At 51.9% G+C, this 25,940-nt stretch overlaps 12 protein-coding genes across 12 annotated transcripts; 7 read left to right on the plus strand and 5 right to left on the minus strand.

Annotated features, from left to right (window-relative positions):
• Window positions 1-861: 861 nt before the first annotated feature.
• On the plus strand, window positions 862-1,957 carry ASPVEDRAFT_86685 (uncharacterized protein; the record flags this gene model as incomplete). The annotated part of the gene is made up of 2 exons (XM_040817893.1): window positions 862-996; window positions 1,049-1,957. 2 exons carry the CDS (start codon window positions 862-864, stop codon window positions 1,955-1,957), a joined length of 1,044 nt encoding a protein of 347 aa, XP_040671092.1.
• A 67-nt stretch (window positions 1,958-2,024) lies between these two features.
• Window positions 2,025-2,945, minus strand: ASPVEDRAFT_153564 (uncharacterized protein). Its single transcript, XM_040808360.1, has 4 exons — window positions 2,774-2,945; window positions 2,661-2,723; window positions 2,569-2,609; window positions 2,025-2,514 (listed from the first exon to the last, which is right to left on the minus strand). Exons 1-4 carry the CDS (start codon window positions 2,853-2,855, stop codon window positions 2,458-2,460), a joined length of 243 nt encoding a protein of 80 aa, XP_040671093.1. The 5' UTR covers window positions 2,856-2,945; the 3' UTR covers window positions 2,025-2,457.
• Window positions 2,946-5,149: 2,204 nt separating this feature from the next.
• Window positions 5,150-5,626, plus strand: ASPVEDRAFT_153566 (uncharacterized protein; the record flags this gene model as incomplete). Its single annotated transcript, XM_040808361.1, has 3 exons — window positions 5,150-5,194; window positions 5,248-5,424; window positions 5,477-5,626. 3 exons carry the CDS (start codon window positions 5,150-5,152, stop codon window positions 5,624-5,626), a joined length of 372 nt encoding a protein of 123 aa, XP_040671094.1.
• Window positions 5,627-6,362: 736 nt separating this feature from the next.
• On the minus strand, window positions 6,363-7,312 carry ASPVEDRAFT_31719 (uncharacterized protein; the record flags this gene model as incomplete). The annotated part of the gene is made up of 3 exons (XM_040810519.1): window positions 6,363-6,768; window positions 6,830-6,956; window positions 7,081-7,312. 3 exons carry the CDS (start codon window positions 7,310-7,312, stop codon window positions 6,363-6,365), a joined length of 765 nt encoding a protein of 254 aa, XP_040671095.1.
• Window positions 7,313-7,606: 294 nt separating this feature from the next.
• ASPVEDRAFT_55249 (cytochrome P450) lies at window positions 7,607-9,339 on the plus strand (the record flags this gene model as incomplete). The annotated part of the gene is made up of 3 exons (XM_040815043.1): window positions 7,607-7,651; window positions 7,820-8,917; window positions 8,989-9,339. The coding sequence occupies 3 exons, from the start codon at window positions 7,607-7,609 to the stop codon at window positions 9,337-9,339; spliced, it is 1,494 nt and encodes a 497-aa protein (XP_040671096.1).
• Window positions 9,340-9,535: 196 nt separating this feature from the next.
• ASPVEDRAFT_137163 (uncharacterized protein) lies at window positions 9,536-10,528 on the minus strand (the record flags this gene model as incomplete). The annotated part of the gene is made up of 1 exon (XM_040807363.1): window positions 9,536-10,528. The coding sequence occupies one exon, from the start codon at window positions 10,526-10,528 to the stop codon at window positions 9,536-9,538; it is 993 nt and encodes a 330-aa protein (XP_040671097.1).
• Window positions 10,529-11,321: 793 nt separating this feature from the next.
• ASPVEDRAFT_86691 (alpha/beta hydrolase) lies at window positions 11,322-12,865 on the minus strand (the record flags this gene model as incomplete). The annotated part of the gene is made up of 9 exons (XM_040817894.1): window positions 11,322-11,389; window positions 11,449-11,476; window positions 11,544-11,625; window positions 11,691-11,788; window positions 11,847-11,921; window positions 11,973-12,048; window positions 12,115-12,249; window positions 12,310-12,412; window positions 12,547-12,865. 9 exons carry the CDS (start codon window positions 12,863-12,865, stop codon window positions 11,322-11,324), a joined length of 984 nt encoding a protein of 327 aa, XP_040671098.1.
• A 372-nt stretch (window positions 12,866-13,237) lies between these two features.
• ASPVEDRAFT_893778 (fungal specific transcription factor domain-containing protein) lies at window positions 13,238-15,446 on the plus strand. The gene has a single exon (XM_040818600.1). It carries the CDS (start codon window positions 13,263-13,265, stop codon window positions 15,177-15,179), a length of 1,917 nt encoding a protein of 638 aa, XP_040671099.1. The 5' UTR covers window positions 13,238-13,262; the 3' UTR covers window positions 15,180-15,446.
• Window positions 15,447-15,699: 253 nt separating this feature from the next.
• ASPVEDRAFT_44823 (uncharacterized protein) lies at window positions 15,700-18,703 on the plus strand. The gene is made up of 6 exons (XM_040813149.1): window positions 15,700-15,949; window positions 16,008-16,035; window positions 16,094-16,248; window positions 16,316-17,090; window positions 17,153-17,740; window positions 17,818-18,703. Exons 1-6 carry the CDS (start codon window positions 15,858-15,860, stop codon window positions 18,604-18,606), a joined length of 2,427 nt encoding a protein of 808 aa, XP_040671100.1. The 5' UTR covers window positions 15,700-15,857; the 3' UTR covers window positions 18,607-18,703.
• Window positions 18,704-18,763: 60 nt separating this feature from the next.
• ASPVEDRAFT_64428 (acyl-CoA dehydrogenase family protein) lies at window positions 18,764-20,640 on the minus strand (the record flags this gene model as incomplete). The annotated part of the gene is made up of 9 exons (XM_040815727.1): window positions 18,764-19,075; window positions 19,145-19,209; window positions 19,265-19,311; window positions 19,380-19,441; window positions 19,513-19,755; window positions 19,826-19,970; window positions 20,020-20,085; window positions 20,213-20,439; window positions 20,497-20,640. 9 exons carry the CDS (start codon window positions 20,638-20,640, stop codon window positions 18,764-18,766), a joined length of 1,311 nt encoding a protein of 436 aa, XP_040671101.1.
• A 572-nt stretch (window positions 20,641-21,212) lies between these two features.
• Window positions 21,213-23,223, plus strand: ASPVEDRAFT_136962 (flavin-containing monooxygenase; the record flags this gene model as incomplete). Its single annotated transcript, XM_040807345.1, has 7 exons — window positions 21,213-21,733; window positions 21,800-21,868; window positions 21,924-22,181; window positions 22,237-22,685; window positions 22,732-22,819; window positions 22,875-23,038; window positions 23,093-23,223. 7 exons carry the CDS (start codon window positions 21,213-21,215, stop codon window positions 23,221-23,223), a joined length of 1,680 nt encoding a protein of 559 aa, XP_040671102.1.
• Window positions 23,224-23,624: 401 nt separating this feature from the next.
• ASPVEDRAFT_86695 (uncharacterized protein) lies at window positions 23,625-25,580 on the plus strand (the record flags this gene model as incomplete). The annotated part of the gene is made up of 7 exons (XM_040817895.1): window positions 23,625-23,864; window positions 23,932-24,012; window positions 24,068-24,496; window positions 24,575-24,644; window positions 24,702-24,992; window positions 25,054-25,249; window positions 25,328-25,580. The coding sequence occupies 7 exons, from the start codon at window positions 23,625-23,627 to the stop codon at window positions 25,578-25,580; spliced, it is 1,560 nt and encodes a 519-aa protein (XP_040671103.1).
• Between the last annotated feature and the right edge of the window lie 360 nt (window positions 25,581-25,940).

Raw genomic sequence — 25,940 nt, forward strand, 5'->3', positions numbered from 1 at the left:
CAATGGCACATACAGAAATGGCAGCCTTATACCATCCCCTGGGCAGCTGGCCATACTACGGCTGCGGGGATATTCTGGAGACAGCTTGGGGTAATCGTGGGGTCTACAACCGGATATGGCCCGGGTGGGCACCAGGATTTGGGGTAATCGAAGCTGTTTGTTGTAGTTTTGAGCGAGTGTTTGGTGATAAGCTCTCTTGGTGTAGGCTCGACTTTCCTCTTTGGGAAAAGCACCGCCGGGACTGCTGCCGGCTGCAGTTGACCGGGCCGGGACATTGACCTTCACAAGCTACGAGTTGTGTATGAGTGCATCTTCTCCCGCATTTCAATCCCTGCTTATATTTCAACGCCTCAACCATTGTGGCCGTCGATGCTGGGATCTGGGGTCTTGCCACAAGCTGTGAATAAGGGTACCCCCCCACACCCTGCTCCTTGGTCAGCTCGTCTCCATTCCGAGGGGATTTGAGGGCTTTTATATCAGTCAAATGGACCTTCTCCAATTCTTCAGCTTGAATCATATTCTGCATCACCATCAGATGGGCACGAGGCAAAATGAGGCTGGCAGTGAACAGGCAGGAAAGGATATATATATATAATGTGACAGTGCGGTGCTATAGTGGTTGACGATGCCACACAAGTAGAGGAACTCGCCCCGTACCATACTAAGTCAATGAGCTACAAATAGGATCGTCTTGATAGTATAAAATAATAAAGAATCTACGCGCTTTGTTAGCGATCTTTGCTGTCACAGGCGCTGAGGCTGAAACGAGCGATCGGCAGCCGCCAAGTGTCAACAGCGATGTGTCCTTTTCGCGACCACAACACCGCAACCAGCTAGCAGAACGCGTACTATGCGCCCAATATGTTTGTCCGGTCGCGCTTCCGGCTTCTAGTCGCCGTCGCCCTGGTCCTCTGCTTTTTCCTGCTGCACCGGGCCAGGAATGCGCGCGTGGTGGTTCTTCGGCCGCAGGATCACGCTAGCAACAGCACAATAGGCGTAAGCCAGCACACTCTTCGCAGTACTTAATTTATACTGACATACTTTCCAGTTCCAACAAATATTCGCCCTGTCCCAGCGCCCGTCGTGGCGCACCCGTGGGCTCGATGCTGCTGCCAACCTGACCGGGCTGGACATCACCATCCCACCCCAGCCCCCCGTGGACAATCGGCTTGCGGAGGCGTTTGCAGACATCGAGCCCCATCTTGTCGGTGCGCAGCAGCCAGCGCCCGGGGCAAGCAAGGCCTGGCTTGCGCACCTGGACTTGCTGAAGCACGTCTACATGCTGGACCTTGAAACTGCCCTGATTCTCGAGGACGACGCCGACTGGGACACGGCACTACGCCAGCAGATGCAAAATATTTCGTTGGCGGTGCGAAATCTTACTGGCACTGCAGAAACCGACTTGACGCCGTATGGTGATGGCTGGGACGTGCTCTGGCTTGGGCATTGCGGCGAACAGTGGGATGACCAGATCGAGACGGTAATCTTTGACGACGTCAATGTCAACCCCCATGAAGCTTATCACGGCTTCTGGCCGGATGAGCTAGCTCAGCTACCGGATTTTAAGCGGGCAGTGTACTGGTCCTCCAGCCCCGTCTGCACCTTTGCATACGCCGTCTCACACGAGGGCGCCCGCAAGATTCTGCGTATTGCAGGGGCTGGTCAGGACGAGGCATTTGACGTCAAGCTGCAGCATGAATGCCAGGGGGGACGACTTGCGTGTATCTCGGTGGTGCCGGAAGTCTTTCACCAGTACTTCCCGCCGCCCGAGTTTGATGTTATGAGCGATGTGGACGTTGGCAATCACAAGGGCGATCAGGCGCAGGATGAGGCATTCGAGTCGCTCATGGGTTCGACCGAGAATATTGTATACAGTGCCCGGTGCCAGGCGTTGTGGGGGAAGCAGTGTCCCCGTACAGAGGAATCGCCAACAGAGGAACCACCTACAGAGGAATGAGACGGCTTATACGGAATACATCATTAGATGCTTTTTTGCCTTGCACCTGTCATTCACTCTCAAGAGCGCCGCAACACTTTAGTGTACCGGTACGTAGATATATAAATATTTCAACCAGCCCCTCTGGAACCACAGAAGCTACCCTGGACCTCTCAGCGGGGCCCTTTAACTGCGTCCTTGAATACTGGCCCCAATCGCAAGACCGAGAGGTGGTAGCTATGGTTGATTCCTCTCTTCATGTCAGATGTTCTTGTGAAAATGCCACCAGATTGTTCTACTTCGGCGTGATTATGAGCTTTCCTGCCGAGTATCACATAATCCACTTAATGGTCCTTCATACGAGGCCTCACAGAAAAACTAATTTGAATAGTATCGTGAATTCACTATTCATATACATACGACGCCCATATGGATTGTGAAGCCTGATAATGGGAAACAGAAATATCACGATTCTAATATGGTACCCCTAACCCCACTGCCCTAATGCTATAACCGGTCAGTCACCCAAGGAGTCCATAATGCTCAACTTTTGCTGGTGAGAATCCCACCAATCCAAGCTAATTGTCGTCAGAAGGCGGCGGCGGCGGAGGTGCTAGTCCAAGGGAACCAACAGTATCTTGGAGTGCTCCCACTGCACCACGTTGAGCACTGCCTATACATTGAGTTAGTCAGGCTGTTGTGAAGTTATAGTATAAGAACATACGAGGTATATTGCCACCAGCAGAATCAGCGTCAGGCTTATCGGGAGTGGTATTAGCAGTGACAGCTTTGGGCATATTAGCATATTTATTTCTAGTGTTAGACAGGAAAGCTTACCCTTAGGCTCGAGTTTGGGGGTTGGAATTGCGGCGGCTGAGGCGCCGAGTGCGAGGAAGGTTATAATCAAGGTAGCCTTCATTATTCCTTTGTTTAATTAAGACGCGAAAATAGATTGGAGACCAAATAACTTTGCTTGTACAGATTAAAGAGAACAGCGATGGAACGGCGCCGGAGACTGCTTTATAGACCGTCGCTTGGCCATAGCTCACAATCTCGGGATAGATTATTACTCGCTGGCTTCATTTGGAATGGAGAAAATGTAGTAATTAGGATATACGAACCCACCACCTCGCAGGTCAACCATCTTCCTGCCTCCATTATTGCTTCAATTATTGCCTGTTTATTGCCTTCAGATGCATGGAGGATCATTGCTGTCTTAGGGCTTGCGTCAAGCTATCTCGAAGCCATATATGATATCCCTCAAGATAGCCGCTCATCAGAAGGAGCAAGCCTTAATCTATCTCATATTCGCATCGGTCACATTTCTGCTTAAGTGATACGTCGATAGACGCCATCGTAGCTCATAGTGGTTAAATTATGTGATCTATAAGGTAGTACGGGCTCTGGAATTGCAATTTAATGATCGGGTTAGGCAGAGGCCTGCGAGAGCCACTGACAATAGGATAAATCTGGACGCTGTCCAAGTCCCGAACCGCGCTAAAAGGGTCCTGCTATAGTCTTTCCACCATGACCTCTCTCGACGACGCCAGATCAGCATGAAGCTGCCTTGGACCTCTGGGCGGGCGCCTTCAACTGCATCCTTGAATACTCGCCCTAATCCCGAGGCAGAGAGGTGGTAAGGAAGGTTCGGAGACACTGCAGGTGGAATACTGACCTCCACCCGCTTCAAGAGGTCAAAGTCGCTCGCGTTGCTAGCTAACACAATATTACAGAAAAGCAAGAAGAATGGGGATAGTGGCATCATCGTGATGGTCCTTTTAAATAATAGTGAGCGGTTGCTTAGAAGGAGCAGAACACAGGGACGTACCATGATAGGTTTGAAATGAAGGAGTTGAACCGGACGATATTCTGCGTCGGGCCTGTAGACACTACAGAGCAGAGCGGGCATGTTGCAGACAGCCATCTCTGGTGCTCTGGCTCTTTGCTCCAGGATGCAAGCTGAGGCAGTCCGTCATAGTCGAATGGAAAAGCAGCTCCATGCCGACCCACCTGTTGCGGAGGAGAGGGGTCCAGTTCAGGTAGTTGGAGCCCTGGGCCTGCATTACCTCGTGGTCAGCCCAAGGGTTGATGGTCATTCGAGAGCTGGTCCTATCTACACGTACCTGGTGGAGGTCGAGCTCGATGTCATGAACTTGCGTCTGTAGTATGCCGAGATAGTAATTGGGCGCTTTCCTCGCATGCGTCGCGCTCTCTTCGGCCTCTGCAATTTTCAGCAATATCGACGAGAGGGCATGCGAGAATGGATCGTCCCCGGGCGGTGCCAGGGTCAGAATGCCCATCTCGGTCCCCGGTAGTCAGAAGGGCAGATTAAGCTGGGCCAATAAAATCCTGTCGAGGATTATATGATGACGAACGCAAGCACGCAACTCTCCGTCTTGATCCTGGTGGTCTCTGGATACGAGGCACTCGATTTTTGGCTGGCCTAATGCAGGGAATGCCTGTCGGATTCTACTGCTGAGGGCCCATGCTGTCTCCAAGTCACCGTTCCCTACGAGAGCCATTGCCTACTTCCAACAGGCGTTGATCAGCACAAAACTAAACCGGACCCCGCTGGACGATATCGACTTAACCCCGAGAGCAGAGTTGTAATAGCAGCAGGCTAGGCGGAGCAAGAGGGTAAATACCTGCGCGATACCCGAAACAATTCGCAAAGACCTGCCATCCTTGATTCACCAGCCCTTGAACTGGGAGCCGACTGCAGCCAAAATAGACTCAAAACTGTTGCTGAGGAATTTGGATAGCAGTACCGTAAGATATTGATACCGGGATGCCAGCATTTCGACCCAGAGTTATTCCAGCGCACAGGACTCCCATTCGGGGAAAACGGTGCGCTGCATGAAGCCGGAGAGCGGGACGATCTGCCGCTGTCTCTGGGGGCCTTGCCTGGCTTCCGGGGCAGTGAAGGCAGGGCAAACCAGCATAGATTGGGGTTATTCCAGTGAGCCAATGGGATGAATGTGAACACCCTCCATAACAAACATGGTTGGATGAGTCAAATACAACAGCAGCAGCAAGCCGTTTCATACTGACAGCTCGGCACGGCGGCACGCCTAATAGGGGACTACATTATACCGACACAGAGTATACAATGGAGCTTACAGCAGGGTGCGCAACCATATATAAATAGGAGCCTGGGGACCCAAGTTTTGCGTTTTTCTCAATCTATCTAACAATTTCATCCAGTCTCCCGAAATGAAGTGGCAGTCTCTCCTTCTTCTAGGCGCTCTTGCCAGCCCGGTAGGATCTGCTTGCCAATAGGGTATTAAACCATATGGCTAATTCACCCCCAGTCAATTGCTGGAACCGACACAATTGATTGCGATATCGATGCAGACAAGTGTGATGTTGGCGACGCTGTGGCCGGGGAGAAGTATCTTCGGGGCCTTTCTGGGCAACCCGTTGCTAGGGCTGGGAAGTGCAACCGTGTCAGCTGTTCCTGGGGCGCAGGTATCTATGTCTGCTCCAATGCAAGTATCGCCTGGGACTACTACAGGGGCAATAATACTAATGGATCGACAGGATAACAAGGACCACACACTCAACAGCTGGGAAACTGTGGCAGATGTGACTGCAAAGGTCTTGGGCCGCTGTCTCGATGCCACACGGGTAAAGGGACGTCTCTCAAGCTCTGACGGTTGGGGCGTTATCGTCCAGAAGGCATCTTGCTAGACTTTGAGGCCTGTCCTAATGGTAAATGCCTGGCTAAGTTCGGGATAAGCCAGAGTACGGGGGATCGATCTCAGTGATGTGTCATCTAGTTGTATGCAATTGATTACTTGAACTGCCTTCGAAAGCCCCTATATTGTGTTGAGCACTTGAATGTTTAACCTTAACAAATAATCATTTCCATCCCCTACATACCACTATCATTTGGGGGCCCTCCCCCACCGAAGTGGAGGCCACGTACCGGAGCACCCACGGCGACATTGGTATGCGGTGGGACAAGACTACCTCTGCAAAGGCGACCATCTCCGTATCAATCCTTGGAGATCTCAGGGGTCTGTCTATATTCTGTCGCGCGATCTCTCACTGCCCGATGCTGCTGCCCTGTCAGCGTCCAGGGGAGCAGCGCCATTGAGCGGGATGGAGCTACACATTCGATGTCATCTATTGGAGGCTGCTTTATAGCTGGAACATACATTCCCTGAACAGGATCCGAACAAGGAATTCCAGCGTCAAATTACAAAGGGACACAATGAGCATGGTCTCTTCAATCACACATAATGTTGATACACCCATCCCCAGCCAGACATCTCACGGGGTTCAAGCCCCAGTACACAATCGCTAACTGCGGGACTATACGTTGCCATGATCTAGATTAATTCTATATGTATCTAATACCGCAACCACTCGGGTTTTATCTGGAGATATGACCAGAACTGCCACTGAGCCAACCAGTTGCGCATCAGGGACGCGCTGCCTTGAGGTCTGAGACGCCAGAGACGCCTGCCACCGACGTCGGGACCTCATTATAGTCGCAATGTCGGCCGTGAAATACCCTGACGTTCTCGAATTCCTTCATGGTACGGCGGCCGAGCGCCTGGCCGGCTGCTTTATTGACCGGCTTCCTGCTTACTGCTAGTGCTGGGGCTCGAGTATGCCGACTTCCACGACCTACATGTAGGCCGGCATTCCGTACCTTTTCTCCGCCGTCCTCTACGTCCTCGGGTGGCTGCGAGTGCAGAGAATATTCCTTTTCGAGCAGGAGGCGCAAGAGAGCTGCTGCCCTCCACACCGCATCTATCCCAGATCGTTTCCAAGTTTCAACAAAGTTCTCTCGTGTCCCAGTTGGTGTGCCTTTCTGTACCTTTCTTGTAGAGCAAAAGTCACACTGCTTCCCGAAAACACATGTGTCAAGGTTCATTCACTCACGGCTCTGTTGGGATGGAGGGCTGTTTTCGGCGCGTCTCTGCATGGCCGGGGTATCCAGACGGAGTGTCGCATTCATCGTGCAGTCGTTGGTAGGGCTTGGGAACTCCATCCAAAGGATGTGGAAGGGCTAATAACTACAAATACCTATCTTTGGCTCGGTCCGCAGTGTTACGGCCCGTGGATATGTGTACTGGACGCAGAAGGGACCCAGTAAGGCTGGTCGAGGCCGAGTATTCCGGGCGGGCATTGACCTGCCTGTTGGCCAGACTCCTGGGGGTCAGATCGATATTGAATTGCTGCTGGAGGGGTTGCCAGAGCCAATTGACCTGGAATTGGACCAAGAGTTGCAGAAGCTGTATTGGACTGATCGTGGTGAGCACCCCTGGGATGTTCCTTGAATCGTGCGGATCTCAATGGACTGTCCGATCCCGGCGGAGCAAGTTGCAACAAGGAGATTCTGGCACGCCATTTCAATGAGCCCATTGGACTGAAACCGAGGCGTGAGGGAGTGTCTACCAGGTCACGGACGGAAAGAGGGTTTTGCTATGGACTGATAATAGGTGCTATACACGAATTTCACTGCAGGTACTACTTGAATGGACAGGAAAGAATGAATTATACTGTATATCAATATATATACTATCTAAATAGCACTAATTTCGTACCCGTAGTTATAGCACTAACGAACCCCCCTGAGGCCCGCTCTTGTCAACAGAAGGACAATTGCAATATTTTCTGGTAAACCCTAGTTTAGACATCAAGGCTGCTTAAAATAATATGCGCTTGACTGTCGTATTGGCGTGGTGTCAATTAACTATCGTGGTACGCGGAGCCGCCGCAGCGGAGCCGAAGAGCAGCCAGCGGATCCGAGAGCAATACTTGATATTGCGATGGTGACTTGTTCTTTCATTCTCCTCACATACAAAGACACAAAGAACTATCGCCATGTTTTATGTATTCGCTGTCTCTGCTGTATTCCTTCTGTGGCAGTGTCTGTCCATCATTCGGACACTGTATCTTCACCCACTCCACAACTTGCTCGGGCCCAAGACATGGATAGCATTCCCCATCCTCCGCTATATATCTTCAGTGAGAGGGAGACTTGAGATTGATATGCGGACCTTCCACGGTAAATACGGAGAAGCAGTCCGCTTCGGGCCTGATCAGGTCTCCTTCATAACAGCCCAAGCGTGGAAGGATATATACAGGCACGGCCACGGCGACGAGCAACTCCCCAAGGTTCTACACTCAACAAGCAACCCATCGGACATAATAAGCGCCAGAAATGCCGACCACAGCCGCTTCCGACGGGCCCTCTCACACGCCTTCTCCGCTAGAGGTCTGCAAGCCCAGGAGCCCATCCTGCGCGGCTATGTAGACAAACTCATCCAGCGACTAGACGAGATCGCTGCGTCGCCCACCCCAGTAACGAACATGGTCAAGTGGTACAACCTTACGGGCTTTGATTTAATCGGCGACCTGGCGTTCGGAGAATCGTTCGGTGGCCTGGACTCGGGGGAATACCATCACTGGGTCGCTACGATCTTCAAAGCCATGCAGGGCATGGCCTTTGTCAAGCTGCGCGATGCATACCCTCTCCTATTCCGGATCTTATCGCCATGGCTTGCCTCAGAGTCACTGATGGAGGCCCGCGAACGACAAATCGAATACAGCACTCTGACGGTCCGAAAACGCCTCCAAAACAGCCTTAACCGTGGCCCAGCAGACTTCATGGATAGCATGCTCCGTCACCATGGCGACAAGGAAAAGGGGATGACTGACAAGGAAATCGAAGCCAATGCCAATATACTCATTATTGCCGGTAGTGAAACAACAGCAACACTGCTGTCGGGCGTCACCTACTGGCTGCTTAGAACGCCCGATGCGCTACGCAAAGTGACTGACGAGATCCGCTCATCCATCAAGTCTGATACAGATATCACTTTCCGGACTACCTCTCACTTGCCGTATATGCTCGCTTGCCTGACCGAGGCCCTGCGGATTTATCCTCCTGTGCCTGGGGGACTCGAGAGGTCAACGCTGCCCCCAAATCCAGTGAATATCTCTGGGTACATGATTCCACCAGGAGTAAGTCAATGCCCTTCTCCATACCAATTTATCTCGCAAAGAACAAACAAAGTTAACAAAGTCCTCGCCAGACAAAAGTATCCGTCCACCAACTTTCCGCATACCGCTCGCCGTTAAACTTCCACCGCGCCTCTGAATTCCTGCCTGAACGGTGGCTCCCATGCGCTAAGGAAGATCCCTCATCGCCATTTTACCATGACAACCGTGATGTGCTGCAGCCGTTCTCGGTAGGTCCGCGCAATTGCATCGGGCGCAACCTGGCGAATGCTGAGATGCGCATGATTCTGGCGCGCGTGTTGTGGAATTTTGATTTGAAGCTTTGCCCGGAGAGTACTTCTGGGTGGGAGGAGCAGAGGTCTTTCATGTTGTGGGAGAAGAAGCCGTTGATGTGTTTTGTTAAGAGGAGAGAGGGCTTAGAGTAGGGGTACCTGATAAGGATATTTGATGTCCAACAGGCTTGTTCAATGGTGTGAGATAGCTTCAATATAGCTCGAATATAGCTAGAGGGGCTATCGGCTACAGAGGCCGTTCTTGAGGAATATAGATATTGTTTGATACCAACACCAGGCAGATGGGACTCATGCAGCCAGAATCATTTTATTTCTATCAAGCATACTGTTACGCCAGCTTCGCCCTGGGCTGGCGAAAGAGGGCGTCCTGGATGGTGGTTGCCACCAGCTCTCCCGACGGACTAAAGATGCGACTGTCGACAACCCCCCTTCCCTCTCCACCACGACTGCTGGACATCTCTTGGGTGAACCACCCCTTCGTGTTAACAGCCATCTCCTCCGGACTGACGTGAAAAAGCATCTTGTGGCTGAGGCTGCCGGAGATGCCCAGGTCAGTGGCTCCAAAGGCATGCAGCAGGACGCTCAAGCCGGCCCGATCGGAGACGTAGGCGTGGAGAGCTGCCACTAGATTTGGGTCGAGATCCAACGCCTCCGTAGCACGATACACATGTAAGCGTCGGTGGGAAGTTCCTAGGTTTTGGATGCCGTGCTCCTGCAAATCAGGAGTTCGGACATCTATACTTGGAAAGTCGGCGAGCCTGATTATGCCGGCCCCGTTGGGTCCCTTTAGGTAGACATCCTGCGGGTATGAACTGGGATCTTTTTGTAGGAGATCGCCATACTTGTTGGCATCAAACTTCAGCCAGTATGCTGGCCCGCTTTCTCTTTGCTTGAAGGAGCAGGTGAGGGCGAATGCGACCGGACCAAGTTCCTTATCACCGTCTGATTTGGGGAACGGGCACTCATCCGAAGGGGTCGTTGGCTGGCGAGCAATCACCTCGCGCAGAGCAAATGACCGCGTTATTGACAGTGTTTTGACTTCGTAGATGAATGGCCGGTTGGCGTAGCCTGCCACTGTCCAGTAGCCATTCGCTTCATGGATGCGCAGACCGGAATCTCGGATCCCCAAGCTGGCTGCCCAGATGGCCTGTGCGAAAGCGTGTCCTCCGTAAGAGCGATTGACGCTCAGGGGTTTCCCGGGCGCGTAGTCGTACGATAGCGCGGGGAACGTGCTCATGTATCGTTCGTCCGCAGCGGGTAATTTCTCCAGGTGCAGCGCCTGAACGAAGCTCAGCGGCTCCGATGGGGTAATTGCTGGCATGGCAGGTGTCTGGCAGTTGTGATGGAAGGGATGACGAGGGAAATCAAAGAAGAGGAAGAGGCAGATAATTAATTAATGAAGCCGCGGGGCCCAGCCAGGCCGCTTTGCCGAGGTCCGTGATGGTTACGACAGCAGAACTATATCAAGATCAAGTTGCTTTCAAGAACAATAATATAAAGCACATGGAGGGACTCGCGATTACGCGATGAATGACTTCGGTCTTCCATACCGTGTTTACTGCCAGTAACATGTTCCTTAATAGTGATGGGATCCTACCGAACACTACTATTCTGTCCAGGTGAGACTACTGACAGTAGCAAAGATAACACCATCTTTCTTGGCATCAAGGATTGTACCGGTTGATTTGAGTGACCGTGCGCCCTCAGGAGCATTAGTGAGGAAAGTTTTCAGGATATCATGTTCTGGAACGACTTTTATGAGTTGTGTTCTGGACATCAAGGTTAGCAGTTAAAGAAGTTATTATCAAGGATTATCCGCCAAGCCCTGCAGGACTCTCACCATAACAAGCAGCTGTTAATGCTCTAACCCCTCAATCTGTAGAAATGCCCTGGACGAACCAGCCAGTAAACAACACCTTATCATCATTGAGAGATTGATTTGAACCAAAGTCTGCAATCGATGGTTCTCTGGGGTGGTGGAAGGTAGAAAGCTACACGCTTCGTGGTACAATGGGTACCTCATTCCGAAGGGGTCCATGGTTGTATTCAGCTAGTGTTGGTGTACTTTGTATAACTATAGTGAGGTCCACTCCCGCATCTACTCCGTATAGTACTCAGAAATGACATCGCACAGTGCCAATTTTCGACATGGCTGTGATGATCGTTTGCTCTAAGATTACCCCTGGACATCAATCAGTACGATGCTACACACACGAGCGGATAGCGAGGGAGACAACATACCAAGTTCGATTGGGTGTGTCATTGGCAACTGCGCGATCCGAAGCCATCAGTATATTATGCTTTCATAGGGAAGATGTCTGATAGTTCTATCGTACCAGATGGCCTCCATCCTGGATGTATTTCACGTCGCCATGAATCTGCGCCATTTTTTCGACGGCCGCTTGGCAGTCCTTGTTTCTGGAGGTACACGGGGCATTAGCCCAACAGGAGCTGGATGGCGCCTGCAGCAGGAGAACACTTACAAAACTGGGCTTCGCTCGCCCAGGATGTAATAACGGGGCTCACGCGAGGCCGAGAGGAGGTCGATGATAGTTGGATAAGGGGCAGCAAGGTAGGTGGCCTTGAGTATAGAGTGAGTGGGCTTCGCTGAAAGACATATTGCGAGAAAGAAAACTTACGGATTCCTGCTCCTTGGTAGTTTTCAGTGTCCTGACAACACCACAGTCGCTCGTTCTATCCCTGGTTGCATATACCTTGACGGGGTGTGAGCAGATCGTTAAGCAGCCATTGGGTTGTTTACATACAGCATACCGCTCTCGTTGATCGGTAGTCCAGTCGGAAAAACCTTTGCTCCCTGATATAGCCGTATACGTTTCTTCTCTATTTGCAGCATCAGCGGCAGAATAGGAAATGTATCGTTATCTAAGTAGCAACTGAGTGCCTTACAAGTTCTCCCACGTGTCACGTCGCTTCAGCGCCTGCCTGGAAATCGCTGCTGTTTGCTCTCTCATTTGGAATAGTACGGGCTCCACCAGAATGGTGGCATCGAATCTGAGCGGCTGCATTAAGGATGCATGTGCTCTAAAGACCAGTCAGCCGGCGAACTGAAGATCAGGAGTGCAGGCTGTAGGGATGGCTCACAGTGTCCCGCCGCCAAAAGAGTGTCCTATACCGATCAAAGGTCGGGTGGCTCCAAGATGGTCCAGAACTTTAAGGATGTCCCTTGAATGATCGGGCCAGTATGCTAATATACCCATATAATGAGTGAGTGTCGTTTCAAAGACGGATATCTGTGGGTACCGTTCTCCGGCATTGGAATATAGTGACAACGCCACCGGGGAAGCTCTTTGAGAAAACAACAGAGAGCAAGGCACTTACTTGACGAACCCAGCTGCTTTTCATTTGCGACAGCGCTGTCGCCATGGTTGACGGCGTCAAGGGCAAAGACGGCGGAAATGCGAAGAGGGCCGCCCTCCCGCAGCCAAAATTCAATCAACGGCTCCCACAGCTCTTTACAGAAGGATGTACCGTGTGTGAGCAGCAATGTGACTCCCGAGGTTGCGGTTTCCGGTCGATACTCGTTGACTGAGACGAACAACCGGTCATCGGGCGACTTCACAGTAGAAAGGGCACGAGGGTGCGCGGCAGGGACCAAACGCGACTCTCTGAGCAGGGCACTGGATGTGACGCTCCTCATTCTGATCGATTCGCAGCGTGGAATCGTGCACGAGTAGGGCGACCGCGGAAGGTTGTTTGTTGACTTGGCTTTGGCCGGGCGGAACTGAAGATGCCGCAAACATTCCGTCGCCGGCAATGGGCCGTACTACGGCAGACTATTATCTCTGTGGGGCCATGGCGAATGCCAGGCAGAGTGGACAACTGAGCAGGATCGCCATGCCAGAGTTAGGCCTCAAGATTGATCCAGGTCGGCGGAACAAGCAGCGTTGGTGCCAGAGCTGTAATCGCACTTTTTCCAAGGCCGAACACTTGACGCGCCATCTGCGAACGCACACTCAAGAGAAGCCGTTTCGATGCGTGTCTTGCGGCAGACGTTATTCACGGAGGTAGTCGTCGGTGGAAAGCCGGTTAGATGAATGGCAGCTGATGGTTATAGTGATTCGCTTCGACGCCATGCCAAAGGCCACGAGAATGAGTCTAGGCGCAAACCAGCTCCCCGGCTGTCATCCATGCCGACGCCTGAAATGGACTTGGATCCGGGGGCAATATTGGGCGCCAGGCCCATGACGGTGACCATGGCCGAAGTGGAATACCTTTTGCCTTCGGACAGCGCTGCTCTGCATGCCAGCCCCTTGGATGTTGCGCCGAGCGATTCATGCCAGTTGGATTTCGTTGAGAATTTGACGTCGACATTCCACGAATCCGCCCGGTTAAGCTCAGAGAGGCTCATAGGATTACAATCACCGCAACTGCCTGGACTTGCTTGCGATGAGCAGGCCGGGGTTGAGCTTGCACAGCCCACTCCGACAGTGAGCAGCGATCACAGCCTTACACCGTACCAGAGAGATACTCAAGACGCGGGCAATGCGGATGGGCTGGAAACGACACCTTCATCAGGGTCCTACGCTGGCCTATACACAAGCGACGGCTGTCGAGCGAAGCTGTTTCGTCGGATCCAAGGTTACATACCCCGAGACGATTTGCCTGATATTGGCCGCCTGGGCATGTTTGCGAAGCTTTACTTTACACAGTTCAATCCCATGATGCCTTTTATTCATGCGCCGTCTTTCAAAGTCACCACCAGAAATACCATCCTCTTTCTCTGCCTATGCGCGGTTGGGAGCTCTTTTGCTGGCTGTCCCCAGGATGCGCTGTTCGGCCGGCGTATTATTGACTCTGTGAGCAAGACGATCTTGACATCCTGGGAACTCATTCTTTCCCCTAATCATGAAGACGATGACCCGTTTTCCATTATCCAAGCTGGAATGGTAAGCCTGGCATTTGCGCTTCACTCTGGGAGCCCTGAAGATCTCCTCCTGGCCGACTATCTACGAGGTCCTATCATAGCGGCAATGCGAGGAACCACCCGACGATACACGGAAGAAGTTCGACAGACCGACAAGATGTTTTCCTTGGATGGTAGGGAGATCGTGGAGGACGTCTGGCGTGAATGGGCCGCTACCGAGCAGCGGGCTCGAGCGTACCATGCGATCAGGATCCACGATGCAGAGCTGGCGAATTTGCTCCATCATGAGCCCCTGTTGAGACATCGATCATTTGACGCACCTAGCACCGCAACCGATCACCTCTTCACAGCGCCTACCCCCGAGGCCTGGGCTGCGTCATACCAGCGAGGCCATCCCTTCTGTGACGGGCCCTCGAGCATCATGAATTCACAGTTGGCCGCCTACAGCGAGCTCGTAAGCATTAACACCCAGATCATTGACTCTCGTCGATCGCATACACTGGACGCACGTATGAGGAAACGTTTGTCCCAGATGCTGATGGAATGGTGGCAAATCTTTCATCGGAGCCAGCTTGCAAAGAAGCCCAATCAGCTGTCACTCGGGGCTCTGTGGCATGCTTCGTATCTGTCGCTCTACGCAGACTGTGAACTTCTGGAGAGAATTCTTTGCTACAAGGGTGATCATCTCCGGCCCGAGAGCCACGCAATGGCTGCGGCGCGCGAATGGGTCATGTCTAAAGAAGTACTAGGATGCCTGCTACACGCACGCGAAATTCAGAAGCATATTGGGACCCTGCAGCGTATGGCGGAACCAGCAGTACATGTCCCTCGCACCTTATTCCAGGCGGGCCTTATTTGGCTCTCAGTGTGGCAATTGAGGTCCGACAGGGAAGCGCTGGCCGCATTGATGGCCGAGTTAGTATCTCATCCCTCATTGACGGGGGCCGAGCCGATAGGCAAAGAAGGGCTCAAGGCGCATTCAGAGTACCAGGTGCGCATTGTATTGAATCAGCTGGAGCGGCTGGGCCGGCTAGGCCGCCCCGGCAAGTTTGTATGTCTTTTGAGACAAGGCCTTGGGATGGATTGACCCAGGGTTGCGCACTGGTAACCTGATAGACCCACTGTCAATACCATGCAGCAAGCTATTGCTGCTTCGGTTTGTGGGAGACTCGGATTCCGTTGTTTCCGTGGACAGCCAATCAGCAAGGGCTCTTGTAGCTTATATGCTGTTCCTAGCGTGTGGTTAGGGGATGTCGGGCTATGTTCTTTACTGTTAATCTTATTTATTTGCTGATGTCTTAGCTGCCTAGTTCAGCATAGTTCATACTTCGATTACAGTGTTATAAATGGCTGGAATCCTTCACTTGTACCCCAGCCATTCGGAGAGCAGCGAGTGAGCCTCTGCCATAAGGCGAGACGCAAATTTGGCCTGGTAACACCAATGGGCTGCTTTAGTCCGTACGGATATGGTGGCTGGTTGGAAAAGAATGGGCCGCTGTTCCGTCCAGTTCCGCCCAGTTCCGCCCATCCAGCACGATGGAGAACTCCGGACACGGAGATTTCGCCAATCCACTTTGTCAATATACTTGACTATTTTCCTTGGCCAATGCCAATTTGTTACCCCGGTGCAGCTACTCCCCGCAGTTGCGGGGGCAGCTTTCAACCTACCGAGCACACTCCCAGCCTGCCCCCATTTCTTTGACTCAGCCCGTAGTTCTCGGGTTGCCATCTCGATATCAGAGCATATCTTTATTGGAATGGTAACATGCAGTCTCCAATAGATCCTACCGAGCATAACGAGGCTGCACATCCTGCGAACCCGCGGAACAAACGGGCCAAATACACCGCGAAAGCCTGGTATAGACTCGATCTCCCTGCTTCCTCTCGTCCAGTCCGATACTAACCGTACACTCAGCGAATATTGCCATCGTCGAAAAATCAAAGTGAGCCTATTTTGGACCGCGGTTACCACTCAAAGGTCGTGAATAACCCTGGGACTAGTGCAACGGGGAGTTTCCCTGCCAGGCGTGTCAGAGAACAGAGCGCGAGTGCGTCAAGGACTACACGCCGACCTACCGCGTCCTGCCTGGGAGGAAGCGAAAACGCGGTCAGCAGGCGGAGCTTTCAAATACGGAAGAAGATGATGAACCCCCAAGGTATATCTTGTATCACAGTGTCGAGTGCTGCGAGGCATTGGCTCACGTTTCCGCTTGGAATTCGCAGCTCGACTACTTCTCTGATTCTCGAACGACTCTCCGAAATTGAGCGGCGGTTACATCAAATCGCCCCCAAGCCAAACATCCTAGACCACGGGCCGGGGTTGGAGCAAACAGAAACATTTACTGATCCGGAGCAGACAGCCGACAGTGCGGCTTGTTGCGAGGCTCATAATGATATACAGGAAGACCATGGCAACTCTGACACAGAGCCTGAAGGCGGGGACGAGACTAGCTACGTTGGCGAGACGTCAATCGACCGCACCCTTCGGCATGTGGAAGAAAGCCTCTACGAGCTAGAAGTTCCAGCACAAGAGGCCGAATCTTCTGCAATTGTCAGTCCAGGGTCCGCTCTCCTTGGTGAAGGCAATACCGCTGGCTCGAGCTGGCAGCGTATGCGGGTGCTGGAAGTTCTCACGGCGCACAAGCTGTCACCACAAAAGGCTGACTGGGATGTCTTGCTGGACTTATTCTGCGAAGATGTCCATCCACTGTACCCTTTTCTCCATTTGCCATCCTTACGCAGGTCGTACGCTTATCTTAGTGATCACGGTGCAGATTCCACAGAGCCCGATATCGCGGGCATGGATTCCTTTGTGCAGGTTCTCATCTGCCTCGCTTTGGGACGCTGCACGACCTCGGTGCGTGCTGAGACAGGCGAAGGCACCCAATCGTCTGGGTGGACGTTCTACTGCGCGGCATTGGACTGCCTGGGAGATATATATAAACCATCTGGGGAGAACGGCTCCGGCCTGCCCCGACTGCAAGTCCTAACGCTCATGGTACGATCGATAACTCCTATTTCTCCTCCGCCTTGGGCCAAGGGAGTCCTAACGGACTGTAGGTTGTATATCTCATCCGCATTCACGCCAACGAACGAGCTCAGAAGGTGTTGTCCCTGGCAATTGTTGAAGCATGCCACCTGGGTTTGCACCGAGAGATCGTACTCAACACCGTCCCCGTCTTTTGTGCGGAATATGCCCGACGGCTCTGGTGGTGTTTATATATTCTTGACCGGCGATTAGCATTAGATGTTGGCCAGCCATTTCTGATTCAGGACACAAACACCGACACTGACCTGCCACTCCTACTATCTGAAACAACGCTGGATCAGCTCCGTCATAACACCGCCACCACGCCTGTTCCCGCTGATGAGCCCGTACAGGGCGGGAATACCCCGATACCCTACCTGATCTCGATGACGGGCTACTCAAAGATCGTAGGCAAAGTTTGGAACGCTTTGTACCAGGCGCATTCGATGGATCGGGCGTCTGACCCTGCCCTTACCGACTCGTTCGAAGAACTTTTAGCCATGTGGGAGCGGACCCTACCTGCTGACCTGGCTTGTGATGAGCTTAACCCTCATAGCGACTCATACTCCAATGCTGCCCGGCGTCCATGGCAGCTAAAGAACAAGTTTTTGATTCGTATTGTACGGGGTCCCTTATCGTTCATTATCATGGTGCCATGTCTTCAGAACTAACGCATTGTTCATTCTTGTATTCACAGCGCTCCCTCTGGCTACGCATCATAATACGTAAACCCATGCGAAGCCGCAGCTCCTCGATCGTCTGGATCGAAAATTTTGACAACGAGTCCACCTGCATTGCCCTTGCAGATCGGATTGTCGTCTTTTTTTCACGCATATTCGAGCCTCACCGCATCTATACTTTTCCTTTCCTCCAATATCTGCTCGGGGCGGCATCTACGATTCTAGGGCTGGTTATCAGGACCCCCGCCTTTCGACAGAGGCACACCAGCTCAGTAGTGCAAGCAGCTCAGATGATGAACACATTTTGCGCTAATTGGGTGTCGGGAAAGACACTCCGATCTGTGAGGCGATATACAGACATGGTTGCCAAGGTCGTGGGCGGAGGCGACGCCAGGATCCCCGGCAACATTGCAATTAATACTCCTGAATCCGTTCCCACTAGGCTTCTATCAGATACAGATAGACAGAGACGAGGCCAAAGTCACACCCGCCGGCAGTCTTCCGCGGATTTCGCTGGCAAAAAGAGCGATGCAGAGGTGCGGAATGGGGAAACAAGCACTCGTAGTTACCCAACCCTACAGTTACCATCCGTGACACCAGCCTTCGAATTTCTGGACGCCCAGGACCCCAGCGCTGCGCCTGATCTGCTTCACAACTTTGCCCCGGATCTGGCGAATCTCGTGCTGGCTGATTATCCGTTCGAGATGTCTGTTTCGGATCGTAATTTGCTGCATGCATCCACCAGTTGTATGACCGACAGTTATTCTGCCGCATTGTTCGACTTGAATACCTTGAATCAAGTGTGATAAGTCTTATTCAATTGTCTTGCATGACTGGCTCGTACGCAGCGTGGCCAACTGTACAATCGTTTAGCTCGGAACTATTTATACTACCCCAATTAATCCCATATCTACGCTTAGCCGTACTGAGATAGAACAGCGTTCGAGCATTCCAGAAAGTCCTCTATATCTTGGTGGGGCGATGTCGAGACTCAGAATGGTCCATGCAGCCCCGTAAGGCGCGGCGGATGGAGAAATCCAAGAGGATATCCTCGCTACCTCCAGGAATAGTAATAGCCTTGACGTCCCTCCAAATCCGTTCTAGTCGCTCTCCGCGGCCACCTCGTGTCAAGCCCAGTCCGCCCATCAGCTGTATGGCGTGGCTAGCAACACGCTCAAGAATTATCCCCGAGTGGGCCTTCAGTTGCGCTGTCTGCCCGGCAAGAAGAGCTACGGCGGCCTCCTCACTCAGGTGGTCCAACTGATAGACCAGGCCCTGCAGTTTGTTTCGTTCACGTTTAGCCGTCGTTCCCGTTCAGCACTCGGTGGTTTCTGCCAGACTCACCTCAATCCAACCCTGTAGGGCTTCTGTTTCACGCGCCATGTGCGCTAGTCTGTTCCGTACTGCCGCTGATCGAGGGTTTAGTAAGTAGGAGAATATGCTTGCAAGGGAAGACCACAATACCATGTGCAGCAAGCTTCTGGCCGAATGTCTCGCGGGCTATGGTGTGCCTAGTACCAAGTACAAGAGATCATGTTAAAACGGTGACCAGGAATACTTGAAAGAGTGGTGGACTCACGAAATAGAGTCCTCCAGACACATTCGAGCACAGCGAAGCGATTGGAAGGAGATAAATAATCGCTAAAACCCCGCATCGATATCATTAGCTGGTACCTTTCCGGGGTATATGATACGCCTGATGACTGACTGACCTCGTGGTTGAAATTTGACATAACGTACGTGAGCCCCTTGCCTTCTACGCCCGCGCGGTTTGCTACCGGGACATGAGTGTCGTCGAACTCGACAAAGGCAGTGCCAGCGCAGGTGGATCCACACATCTCCATGGGTCGGACAGTTACAGTTGAGTCTTTGGGGATGATGACGAGATTGAATCCGCCATCTGGAGCCCGAATGAGCGTCAGGAAGTAGTCGGCGTACATCCCCCCAGTAATCCACTGTGCGTCGTGTTTTCTCGCGTTAGACGGGTTGTTCTCGCAGAGTAGGGTTCGCAGCAATGTCAGGTACCTTCTTCTGTCCATTCACGACAAAGTGTGTTTTGTCGGAGCTTAACGTGGCAGCAGTTGTGATTCCTTGCACATCCGACCCGGCTTCGGGCTCTGTCACCGCGAGTGATAGTCGACTGTCTCCGGAAAGTACCTCGTCGATGATTCTACAATGGTCAGGAGGAGCTGTAAGAGCAGGGTGGTCTAGTTGGTTACCTGTCGATCGCTGGGCCCCTACCGTGTTTCCAGATGGCCGGAACACACAGCGTCTTTACCACGCCACTCGTCAGATAGACGTAGAAAGAAAATATTTGACGTTAGAGGAACACATACCAGTCCACCAATTAAGCCATTTGGAATTCTGGTCTAGGTTATTACCCAAGTTCAAAGAACAAGCGGCGATTCTTACCCAATGCCCCCAACTCTCATCATTTCATCGTGGATGATGAAGTCATGGAATCCATCCCAATCACTGCCGTCGACATCTCCCAAGATCGGATACTTTCCTCGCCAACTCTCTGGAATTCGTGCACCGGCGGCCATGGGCATCAGAATGCCGCCCACCGCACAGGCCTTGTAAAGACCGTGAGGGATACTGCGGGATGCCTCCCATTCGGTCACAAATGGAATCATATTCTAGAACACCGTTGGCACTGATAAGTGAAATACAAGGCACACAAGCGGGCCTCTTACTGTTTCAACCCATTCCCGCATTGCCTTTTGCAATTGACGGTGCGATTCTCGAATGAAGGGGGATGGAAGGCCGCGTGCCCACGGCGGCTCCGCGTATGGAATCGCTGACCCGTACGTTTCGATACCACTTACGGCTGGTGGCATGTTGGATGTGAAGGAGTTGCAATAACTCAGCTAGCTAGCGAGAAAACAACCAAGATCTTGTGAAATGGTGATATTGACTCAAATTGTCATGAGTGGGTGGGAGGGGGGCGGGAGGTAGTTGAAAACCCCGGGATAAAAAGTTCTACGCGAGACAATTTAAGACTAGTCAGAGGGTAAAAGGAAGATTAGAACCCTCCTTCTGTATGAGTAGCCCGTGCCATCAATGGATTCAATTGTAATTTTGGGATCAGTCGGCTTTCCTAGGAGGTTGTTCCGCGGCGGAATGATGGCGGTGATATGTCTACAAATCTGGACAACACCCAATCGGCTACTAACCATGAACCGGTGGGAATGCGGAGTCGACATGAACATCCACTGTGTCATTACGGCATCCACTTTTGTCTTCCGGTTCCGCAACGGAATGGAGAGACGAACTTTGCTGGTCACGTTCCGTCCACTCCTTTGCGGCGCGATATTACATGAAGTCATCGTATCAGGATAATATAGACCCAGGTATCCTGCATCAAGCTAGTACAGAGACCACGAATCCTTTCATGGGCCATAGTAACGCAATGACTGTACAGACCACTGAAATCAACAGCCCAGACACCAGGCTTCCAGGAAGCTGGATCCCTGCGCCGGATCAGCCGGTTTTCACGCCCAGGAAGATCCGCGTGGTCTGTGTAGGGGCCGGGTTTTCAGGTCTGCTGCTAGCACACAAGCACAAGTATCAGTTCGACCTGTCGGATATGGTCGACCTGACGATCTATGAAAAGAACCATGATATAGGCGGGACATGGCTGGAAAACAAATACCCGGGAGTCGCCTGTGATATTCCGGCCCATGTCTACACCTTTCCATTTGAGCCCAACCCGAGCTGGTCCTCGTTCTATGCGGGTGGAGACGAGATTTGGCGGTACATCAAGGACACCTCAGACAAATATGCCCTCCAGGAGCGCGTGCAGCTGAACTCCAGAGTCATCGAATCAATTTGGGACGAAAGGGTCTCGCGCTGGAAGATCAAAGTGCAACAGGGCCAGCATATTATTACTGACGAAGCCGATGTCCTGATCAATGGCTCTGGTATATTGAAGTAAGCCTCTGATTAGAATGAACTCCGCTTTCCCGTTACGTTATATGTGCTGATATCCAGTGTTAGCAAATGGCGTTGGCCAGATATCGGGGGCCTTGAAGACTTCAAGGGGCAGCTCGTCCATAGTGCTTCATGGTCAGCCAGCAGAAATACCTATAAAGACAGTTTTTGCATACTGATACAGCACTAGGCCATCCACGCTTGACTGGACGGGGAAGAGAGTAGCGCTCATCGGAAATGGATCGTCGGCCATCCAGATTCTTCCCAACGTCCAGTCCACAGCGAAGAACGTGACGAACTACATCCGATCGCCGACATGGGTTGCAGCTAATTTTGCCGCCGAATTTACGCCCGAGGGCAAGAACTTTAAATATTCGGAGGAGCAGAAGCAGTCATTTCAACAGCATCCAGAGGAGTTTCTGAAGCTACGCAAAGACATCGAACACGGGTAATATCTCTTCTGAGGATGAACTGTGTCATTCACATTAACTCATTCTCCCTAGGATTAACCAGCTTTTTATGGGACTGTTGAAGGGGACAGACCGCCAGCTCGAAATCAACCGGATGTCCAAAAGGATCATGGAAGAGCGTCTGAACCACGACCCGGAGCTCTGTGCCAAACTTATTCCCACCTTCGAGTTTGGCTGTCGCCGTATTTCTCCCGGTGAGGGATATCTTGAGGCCCTCCAGGAAAGTAATGTGTCCTGCTGCTTCAGTGGCATTGAAAGAATCACGGAAACCGGCATCCGCACGATTGACAACAACGTCACCGACTACGACATTATAATCTGTGCTACGGGTTTTGACGTGAGTTTCACCCCATTTTGGCATCTTGTCGGGCGCAATGGCCAGAATCTCTCGGAGTTATGGCAAGAGACGCCCAGGGCATACTTCGGAATCTGTGCGCCCCAGCAGCCCAATTACTTTATCTTCAACGGGCCGAACTGCCCAGGTAGGTCAGCATTCGTCTCTTGTGTGCCTGACACTAACGACCCTAGTCGCGCATGGCTCCTTACTTGCAGCCATGGATTCCACTGCGGACTGGATACTGAGATGGTGGCGGAAGATTATAACTGAAGATATCAAGTAAAGTTGTCCCAAGCTCGAGATTTCTATATCGCACACTAAAGAGGTTTGCTAGGAACATTTGCGTCAAACAGGCTGCTCTCGACGACTACAATGTGTACACGCAAGAGGCCCTAAAGCGCACGGTGTGGACCGGAGGCTGTCGCAGTTGGTTCAAGGGCGGCAAAGTCAACGGGCCAGTCACTGCCATGTATGCCGGTAGCATTATCCATTACAAAGGTATCTTCTTTTTTGCCAGAATTCTACGCTGGGATTAATACTAACAAACTCCAGAAATCCTAGATCGTTTCCGGGTCGAGGATTTCGATATTCAATACCGCTCCCCGAATCGGTTCCGGTTCATGGGAAATGGTACTACCCAACGTGAGATTGAACAGAGCGACCTGGCCTATTATGTGAAATGAGAACAGAATGAGGCTTTGAATCCATGCGACCCGGACAGGCCTCGTCGATGATAGTGAATCAAATTTATCACAAGGGCAGCTTCAGTAACCCTAACCCACCCTAAGCAGCTTCAAATTTAAAGTCCGCCGATATTAGAGCAGTAAATCTCAAAATCCATTCCCACTCTAGGCTTTTTTAGTCTTTCCCAACCTGCGGAACTGGCTCGCGGAACGAGTATGCCGAATGCCTGCCGTCGTGCCCCAAGAGAGGCCCATTAGCTGTCGGGGGCTGGCTTCTCCGGCAGTCACGGCTCTCGCATAAGTTTTCAAAAGCCATCTAATTCTCAATCACTTCCACGTCAGATACATGAACTTTTTATCTATACTTCTGGTCTGACTTTTCGTTTATTCGACGGCCTGGCATGGTATACACCGCAGAGTCCTTGCGCTACCCGGAAGGGACAACACTGCCGCAGCTTCTGCTTGAGCACAACGTGAACGATGTATTCGCCGACAAACCCGCCATCATTGACGGTGTATCCGGAAAGACAGTGTATACCTACAGCACCTTTCGGACTGCAGTGAGGAGGTTGGCCAACTACCTTCGAACCGCGATCGGCGTCCGTAGCGGCAGCGTCGTGGCGATTCTGGCGTCAAATAGAGTGAGACGATGTTGTCCGATTCAATACCTGCTCGATGAAGGCGCTAATGTGTTTGCTGCGCCTACAGAATGACTTCCCTGTGCTTGTGCATGGGATTTTGGCAGCTGGTGGTGTTGTTTCGGCATTCAACCCTTTACATCAGGCGCCGGTAGGTGGCCAGCCCTGTTCGAGCTGCACAGCAGTCGCTTAACGCAGATTTATAGGAGATAGCTCATTACCTGCGTATCGCACGCCCCACTATCGTAATAGCAGAGCCCTCTCTGACGACCACATTGACAGAGGTGCTCTTGGTTGCGAATCTGGACTATAAACCGGACCTGTACTTGCTGTCATCCCGCGCAGATCACGGAGCATCTTGGAGGGTATTTGACCTTTATAATGCTATTAATGATGGCTCAGACGTGCCCCTCCTCCCAGAGCTACAGAAAAGCCAGTCCAAAAGTAACTTGGCGTTTATCTGCTTCAGCTCTGGCACGACAGGGCCGATGAAGGGGGTCTATCTCTCGCACGACAATATAGTCTCGAATATCTTCCAACACCGACAGAGATTGCACGGAATGTTCGGTCCTGGAAATACCACAGTTGCAGCCCTCATCACTCCTTTCTTTCACATCCTTGGGCTCGGCGTATTTGTATGTCAGTACATTTGCCAGGTAAGACTTTCTCTCCAGCCTCGCTGAACAATGACCGACGGCTCAACCGCCCTCTAGGGTATCACAATTGTTGTTTTCCCCAAGTTCGAGTTGCCGGTGCTTCTCAACGCCATTCCCCGCGACCGCAGTATGTGACAACAGATCGCCCCAGCTCAGCCGTGCTCCAATTGACAGACCCTTCCAGTTAGCCATATCAATATCGTGCCGCCCATTGCCCTGAGACTGCTCCAGTCAACCAACGAGAGAACTGACTTCTCCTCCGTGAAATGTCTTATCAATGCAGCCGCCCCACTGAAGGAAGTAGTGTCGTCAGAATTGTCGCGTCGCATGGGGTGTACTATCACTCAGTGGTATGGCATGACCGAGGCAAGCCCCAGTGTCATCTCCCAGCAAGACGATGAAGTAGCAATGACTGGCACAGTTGGCAGGCTGTTACCTGGCATGTCAATGAAGGTAATTGGTGCAGACGGCAAAGGTATGATACTGCCGGATGGCACAAGCACGGGCGCCAAACATTATTGCTGACGCGAGTATAGAATGTGAATCAGGATCGTCTGGAGAGCTTCTAATCAAGGGTCCCAACATCATGCGTGGCTATGTTGGATCCTCTGCTGAGCACTCTATCGACACCTTTGCTGATGGGTATTTCAAAACGGGGGATATTGGATATGTCGACGAGCAAGGCTATGTGTTCCTCGTCGGTCGCTCCAAAGAGCTGATCAAGGTCAATGGGTAAGTACTCCAGCTGGAGCTTTTATCCTTAAAGGAAATTCAGAAAGCTAAGAAAATCCCATTGGGGCATATCACTAGTAACCAGGTTGCGCCCGCCGAACTAGAGGCCATTTTGCTCAGCCATCCGCAGGTGCGTGATGCGGCTGTTAGAGGAATCAACTTTCCAGACCAAGGAACTGAGTATCCCGCGGCCTATGTTTGCGTGGGCCCCGATGTTGTTGACCAAGGGCAGTTAAAAGTCGATCTTGAGGCGCTCGTCAACAGCCAGGTGGTCAGGTATAAATGGTTACGAGGTGGAGTTCACGTTGTCCCAACAATCCCTAGGAAGTGAGACATTCCCAAAGTGATGAAGCACTACCATCTGTTCAAGAACTATCGTCTGACTTGCCCTCTCATACAGTGCATCTGGCAAAATTATTCGCCACCAACTCCCGGAGCCGGCGATGAGCAAGGCGGAACCGAAGTTGTAGACCCTCCTCGCACCCATCATACTCTTGCCGATTGAAATACTTTTTGAATAGCGAATAAATATTTACATTGTTTGCGTTAATGCACCATGTGCCTGTCCTAGCACCTGCAGCTCGCTCGCTAGTCGTACCCTTAACACTATATGACAAGATAGACCGTAGAAGGCGGGCCTATACACGGTGTCGCGGCATCTCCCAATCCTCGTCTAACTCGTAATTGTCCG

The sequence above is a fragment of the Aspergillus versicolor genome, assembly GCF_001890125.1.
Source record: "Aspergillus versicolor CBS 583.65 unplaced genomic scaffold ASPVEscaffold_8, whole genome shotgun sequence".
NCBI lineage: Eukaryota > Fungi > Ascomycota > Eurotiomycetes > Eurotiales > Aspergillaceae > Aspergillus > Aspergillus versicolor.